The sequence below is a fragment of the Tupaia chinensis genome, unplaced genomic scaffold (genome assembly GCF_000334495.1).
Source record: "Tupaia chinensis unplaced genomic scaffold, TupChi_1.0 Scaffold000671_2, whole genome shotgun sequence".
NCBI classification, from domain to species: Eukaryota; Metazoa; Chordata; class Mammalia; order Scandentia; family Tupaiidae; genus Tupaia; species Tupaia belangeri.
Window position 1 is genome coordinate 2,312,038 of NW_006160194.1, and position 7,026 is coordinate 2,319,063.

Below are 7,026 nucleotides of genomic sequence, written 5' to 3' on the forward strand. Positions count from 1 at the left end.
CCCTGACAGCTCAAAACAGGCAGCCAGTGTGTGCAGGCCCTAGGCCCCGACAGGAGGGAGTTCAGGAGGGGTGCAGAGTGGCTGTGCCCAGGGGGCTTTCCCTTCACGGTCTCCCCAGGCACCCTGTGGCAACCAGGCCAGAGGCAGAAACGCTGCTGTGGAACCCGTGGCTGCAGGGTCACATGGAGACACCCCCAGGCCAGCTCCCCACGCTAGGCGGCACGGCCGGGCTGGGTCAGGCAAAGCCGTCACTCGGACACTGTGGGCAGTGGGCGGCACACCCCTGTGGTCCGGGGCAACTGCGATGAAGTGGGGTGTTTATTAAAAGGGGCAGAACGTTGGCGAGAATGGGTACAGCGGGGGTACAGCCACGGCGCATGGGGTGGGCGCGGGGCAGGAGCCTAGCCTCAGGACAGGCCTCACGGGCACTCAGGCCGCAGGCCCAGCTCATGCCCCGCAGCAGTGGCCCTCGGGATTCAGGGCTGTGAGTCAGACTGACTCTCTTCTGCCCAGACTTAAATTTAACGTTAACAGAGCGGGCGCCCACACCTGGGACCCAGCAGCACTGGCACCCGCACGGTCCCAACGCACCACGGCAGGTGCAACCCGCACCCAGAGCAGGCATTGGCGGGGCTTGACAGGTGGCGAGGTGACGAGCCACCCAACTGCGCCACGGCGCCCAATAGGGAGCACCTGACTCGCACCCCAGTGGCGTTTCCACACAAATAACCCCATTTACATGTGGAGCAGAAGGCAAGGCTCACGCAGGTCTTCTAGTGACGGAACACAGAGCCACCGCACGGTTCTGTGCTGGGAGCACAGAGGCCACACGCATGTCCGGGGTAAAACCCCACGCCGTGAGGCTGGCTGTGAAAGCCTCGTGCTCAGACCTCGGGGGACAAACCTGACCCAGTCGGTGGTGAGGCTATCGACGTTCTCAGGGAGCAGCAGAGAATGTTCATAGAAAAAATATACTTTAAAGAAAATAGCTGAAAAAATCTAGAGAAGTAAAGTATAAAAAGTTGGAAAAATATATCTTAAGATAAAATATTACAAAACATATAAAATGCGCCTATCTAAATTTAAATGAGGTTGGCTACCACTTTCCACAGTGGCTGTGGCCTGGACACAGAGGGACGCTGGGCCCAGGCCGAGCCCGCCGAGGCCGTCTCTGGCTGGCCACCCTCATGGGGCATGCTCCGGGACAGCTGCCCTGCGTCTGCCAGGACCACACAGCTGTGTGTGGGCAGCCCAGGCCCCGGCCCTGTCTGCAGCCCCGCGGGCCACACGGCTCAGGTCTCCACCAGGATCTCCACCACATGGTCCAGCTCGCCCAGCTCGGCTTTGCAGCCAGGGCCAGGGGCCGGGGCAAAGCCCTCGAGGGCCTCGCCGCGGCCGGGTGGGGTGCCCACCATCCCCGTGAGCACGGCGTCCAGGTCGTAGTAGGGGCCGTCCAGGTCCGGGAGCAGCTCTCCCATGGGGCCTGCATGCCTGTGCCCCAGCGTGTCGAAGATCTGGCCAAGCGACTTCTGGACGCTGCCTCTGTCCTGGCAAGGGCTGTCCGTCTCCCAGACGCTGCCCGGTGGCTGTGCTGAGGGCCCTGCGGGAATTTCGGAGACTAGGCCCTGGGGGTGGGCATCGCCCAGGCCAGGAGTAGGCCACTCGCCCTCCTGCTGTGTCGCTCGGCACAGAATCTCGGTGGAGATCAGGCGGTCGAACCCTGCACCCTGGGGCGCCGCCACGTGCCACGTGCCGTCCTGGGTCATCTCCTCCTGGATCTGCCGCACCGTGTTGGCGATGAGCACCGACCGGCAGAGGTCAGGCTCCACCAGCATGTGGCATAGCTGCAGCTTCACCAGGGACATGTCCAGGAGCGACTGCCGCTGCAGACTGTGGGGGGGCGGCCTCGGGCCAGCCGGTGCGCCCTCCCCGTCCTCTCCAGCGTCCATGCACTTCCTCTTCAGTCCCCGTGGAAACATCGTGTCCTGCGGAAACCAAGGGAGACGCCACAGGTCAGGGGACAGCGGAGCGCAGGGCAGCCTCCCTCAGACGTGTCCGTGGTCACGCTGTCACAGATGGCACGCCTCAAACCGACAGCACAACTCAGCCCAGACTAGGAGGAACCGCCCACACGGCCCAGCAGCCGCACCGGGACCAAGGCAGGTGCCTGTGTGCCAGGACACCTGTGAGTCCACAGCCCTGGCTGGTGCCACTCCTCATCTCGGGGGGGCCGCTCCTCCCGTCCTGATGAGTTACCCCGAGCGGCGCTGAAGGCAGTGGGCCCTACACCCTCGCCAGCCAGCAGGCAGAGCACCCTCAGACGAGACATGGGTTCCGTGGGCCTGTGGCTGCCACTGACCAACCTGATGTGCACTCGGCACACACCTGCACCGTCCTGCAAGGCTCCTCTCCTCCACGGAGGCAGAACGTGTGGGCCGGGGGTGTCCAGGCGAGCCCCGCGTGCTCCGTGGCAGGGACTGAGCAGGGGCACTGCGGGCCCTGCCACAGCTCAGAAGTGGCAATGTGGGGCTCTTCTTTCTTGCTGATTCTGAATAGAAAGCACGCTGGGGACTGGAGAGCAGAGGGGAGGGGCTGCAGGTGCAGCTCGCGGACCGCCCACCGCACCCGCCCGCCCTTGGGCAGGGGCCCCCGCTACAGTCCACCTCTCTGCCACAGAGGACTGTGGGGTCTGCCTGGACACCCCCAGCCTGCAGGTTCTCCTTCCTTCGAAGAGAGCACTTTGAGGCCAGGGCTGTGCAGGCGTGTGCCGAGTGTGTCAGGACAGGCAGTCGACCTGAAGGACGTGGCCCTGGAAGCAGCCTGGCAGGGCCTCCACAGGCCTCTGTCCTCCCTAGAGGAGGCCAGGCCACCTCGCCAGACTGCTCTTCTCATGCTCGAACCCGAGCTTCTTCTAAACCACTGCAGCCTTTAAAGCATGCCAGACTTCGGGGTTTTCTAGTAGAACCACCCGCCTAGCGCTCCCTGTGACCAGAGGCCCACGCAGAAAGCTGGGGCAGTGTCCCCACCTGGCCCAGGTTCTGCAGCACGGGAGGACCCCTCCACGGGAGCTCCCCAAAAGCCACTCCTGTGGCCTCCTGTGGAACGGGACCAGGCGCCCTCTCCTGAGTGTCCTTTCACTACTGCAGACCCAGTGGCCCTCTGAGCACCTGCCCCAGGGAAACGAGGCCGAGTGTCCACCCGAACACACGCGCGAGTATTCAAGCGGCTTTCTAACAGCCCCACGCTGGAGGCAAGCTGAGGACGGTGGACTGTGCAGGCCCGCCACAAATCCTGCTCCCTGATACGGGACGGTGAGGTGGGTCTCAAGGGGGTACGCTGAGCCAGGCCAGCCTCCAAGGCCCGTGCTGCACGGCCCGCGCAGGGGCAGTGACAGGAGGGTGGGTGTGGCCATGGGGAGCAGGCTGCGCTCCTGGGCGGGATGTCCCCCCTGGCAGCTGCACACCTTGGCAGGACGGGAACTTCCCATTTCTCTGCACTTCCTGTGGCTCTGTCATTATCGCAAAATAAAGTTAAATGAAAAGCTAAATGGCTGTTCCTTCAGTCCCCGAGAATGATAGCAGTATGACTGGCAACACGTGCCCTGCCCGACAGAGCACCCTGCACACCCCTGCAGACAGAAGGCACATGTGCTCGCCAGAGGGGCGGAGAGGCAGAGCGCGCACCCTTAATGCGTGGTCACTCTGCAGCCCTGCCTGCCCTGCCGGGCTTGGCAAACAGCACACGTGCCCAAATGTCTCCCAGCCTCCAGGCCGGGGTGCGGACAGTCAGCAGGTCGGCTCCCTTACCCACCAGGCCACAAGGCGGACCTCGGGGCCAACTATAGGCTCTTTCTTTTTTAAAAAAAATTGTAGGGGCCAGCAGGTGGCTAGTGGTTAAGGCACTAGATTCCCACATAGCCAGTTTGAGTCTCGGACCCAGTGGTGTGAAACACACCAGACTTGTGCATGCATGGCCCAAATCCACAGAGGAGAATGGAAGACAAGGGGCTGCAGTGTGACCAATCCCCTCGGTGATTTCTTGTTTTCTGTCTCTTTAGCAAGTGTGTGTGCCTTATAGCAAAAGTCTCTCAAAAAAACACAAAAACAAAAACAAAACAAAACAAAAAACCGTCACAGGGCACACACGCTGAGCAGAGGGAGGGAGCGCGCGCACCCACGGGTGCCGTCCGAAGCCCCACTCGGTGGGAGCACAAGCAGGGCCAAGTGTACCTCTCCCCCAGGCCCTGCCTCCCCCTCCTCAAAGGCCTTCAGGAACGCAGAGCCTCAGAGTCCAACCCCACGAGGCCCCACCCCTTCCTGAAAGCCTCCTGTGGGCTCCGCAAGGCTGAACCACGGGCACAGCTGCCTGCTGGGCGAGGGCCCAGAAACGGCCATGCTGCGTCCAGACTGCCCGCGAGGAGCGGAGCTGGGCCCCAGCCTGCAGCCACCAGTGGGAGCCAGGCTGCCACCGCCAGGACAGTCCAGAAGGCTCGACGTCGGCCAGCACTGCGCAGTCTCCCCACCTGCAGCCCTGCTCCCAGCTCAAGACCAAGCCCAATCCCACCTCAGGAGGTCCTGCGTGCCTCAGGGAGGCACCTCCAGCCATGTGGGACCCAACTGCCTTCTCTGGAGCCTCTGCCAGGCCTCCCCGCTGCACACAGCCCCCCACCCCTCATTCTGCAGGCTGGTGGCGCAGGCACGGCTGGACGGGCAGACATGCACACGAGCGGGCCCGGGCCCTGCTCCCGGCCACCTCCTGGCACACCCCTCAGCCCAGGGGCACCCGTGGCCCTGCAGCTCACAGTCCCACAGAAAGCACACAAGCCCCCCGGGCACTGACTGTGCCCTCCAGCATCGCTCAGCCACGTGCACAGCCCGGGCTCCCATCCCAAGTACGGTTTCTAACGGGCCCTGGTATCGCCAGCCTTTGGTCTCCTCAGCCCTGGCTCCTGGGCCAGCGGGCCGTCGGTGGCCTTCTGCCCGAGTGTCCGCCCACCTGCGGGTGCACTGCCCTCCTGCTCTGCAGCTCCCCAGGCCCGAGTAGGCCACCCTCCTGTCGGCTCGAGGCACTGACACCCGCTCTCCGCTGAGGCCACACGCTCACACTGCCGAGTTTTGTGGCTCACGGGCGTGCAGACGCTCGTGGGTTTAAAATATGCACTGCGAGTGGGCAAGGCGTGGAGCACCCCACAGGACGCGCGCCAACAACAGGCCCAGCGGCACGTCACAACACGGCGGGGAGCACGCGGGATACGGCACGACCCGTCACATGACCCTCAGGGCCAGCGCGCCCTCTCGCGGCAGCGGCAGGGGCTGCCGGGGAGACCGTGGAGGAGGCGTGCCAAGTGCCCCGCATCAGCCTGTGAGGACGGTGGCCCATCACCAGAAGGCCGCGCTGTGGCAGAGGCTCTCGTAAAACCCGGAAGGGCCGGATGCGGGGCTTCGGGCAGCGAGCAGGGAGGTTTCTGGAGGCAGGCCTCTCTGCAGCCTCCCCCGTGCCTAGCCCTTCACCCCTGCACACCGACCCAGGTGGGACGCTCAAGCTAGAACACCACAGCACCCACCGACCCCTCCAGGAGACGATGGATCCCTGACACTCCCCTCCTGCTAAAACCGGGCGCTCAGCCTGCACCACAGGAGAGGAAACGCAGGCAGCGGGCCCCGGGAAGGCGCAGCTGAATGGCTTGAGGCTCCCTGGGTCTGATCTGCAAGCACCCACCTGCCCGGCACAGCCCCCCTCCCCTGCCCGGGTGCCTGTCTGCACACGCTGGCATCAGGTGAACACCAGGGACCACAGGACTGGTTCAACCGCTACACACCAGACCCCTGACACTGTCTAAATGCTCGTCCTGGGGTGACCTGTGAGACCGAGGTGTCTGTTACCGGGAACTGGGGTCCTGCGGTGGCCGGATGCGTGTCCCCCTCAGACCACTTCACTGGCCGCTGCCCTCCTTGCCAGGTCAACGTCCTGCCCGGCATTTCTTCATCTGGGGCTCCCCTGGGCCCTCTGTGACCCTTTGTAATAAGCCAGGAAACAGAAGGACCCCCACCCCAAGTGCTGGTGCCGCGGGAGGCACGCACACCGGCTCAGACCTCAGCAGGCCTGGCCTCCGCACAGCAGGGAGCTGGAAGGCACCACCGTCCAGTCCCCGGACTCGTTGGCATGAAGACGCGCCCAGGACCCCGTGGCAGGACTGCAGCACGCCTGGGAGGCGCTCTGCACCTCTAGTGTGGAAGGGAGGCTCGATGCACCAGGTGCTGCCTCTCAGACCACTCACCAAGTGCTCTGGGCCCTGCGCTGAGCCGTGGCCACCCTCGCCAACACTCCTGTCACACCCAACTTCGTAACTGCATGAGGGGAAGGCTCACAGGCCTGGCAGCCAGCGAGCCCGAACCACCTCACCCAGAACTGTGCTTGGGCGGGAAGAGGTCAGGCTGGCCCGAGGAGCGGGTAGCCTGTGAGAACCGCCCCACTCGGACATCGGGGTTAGGACGTCCCCATGGGTCACCCAGGACTGGCCTGAGGTCGCCTGGCTCCTTAAGACCGGCTAATGAGGCCCCTACAACCCGGGGCTGCAGCCTGGCTCTTGGGGACGCTGGGCGCACACACTCCATTACCCTCATCCTCACAGCCAGAGGCCTCTTGGTGCACCTCCTTAAACGCCCAAATGCACAGCGCTCGGGAGCCCGCCAGTCACGGCCTCGGCCACCTCCCAGGATGCCCGCAGACCTCCAGGTGGGACAGCGCGAGTGGGCACAGCAGCCAGCAGGGAGCTCGGTGGGAGATGGCCACTCACTGGGGACACCCAGCCCGGGGCCTACCCACACGTGACTTGTTCACAGCCACAGTGCTCACCTCGTGCCCAGCAACCCCACAAAGCTGCCCAAAATGCCCAGGTTCTGATCATGGGCTGGGGTGGCCTGTCCTGCCCTGTCGCCATCACAGCTGGACCTGTGCCCTGCCAAGCCACTCCACCCACCTCATCAGATTTGCTGAGCTTCGTCCAGGAAAACGGGGTAAGGAGCA

At 64.2% G+C, this 7,026-nt stretch overlaps 1 protein-coding gene across 2 annotated transcripts in view; it reads right to left on the bottom strand.

Moving 5' to 3' along the window:
• Positions 1 to 265: 265 nt before the first annotated feature.
• The window catches only part of CDCA4 (cell division cycle associated 4), a 9,334-nt gene continuing 2,573 nt past the window's right edge, over positions 266 to 7,026 (bottom strand). Inside the window, exons 2-4 of one of the 2 annotated variants that reach the window (XM_027776387.1) lie at positions 6,980 to 7,026; positions 2,386 to 2,571; positions 266 to 1,985 (exon numbers count right to left, since the gene is read on the bottom strand). In XM_027776387.1, coding sequence (XP_027632188.1) covers positions 1,293 to 1,979 — 687 coding nt within the window. In that variant the 5' untranslated portion in view covers positions 1,980 to 1,985; positions 2,386 to 2,571; positions 6,980 to 7,026 and the 3' untranslated portion in view covers positions 266 to 1,292. The remainder of the gene's footprint in view (positions 1,986 to 2,385; positions 2,572 to 6,979) is intronic. The other variant, XM_006160080.3, reaches the window with a different exon arrangement.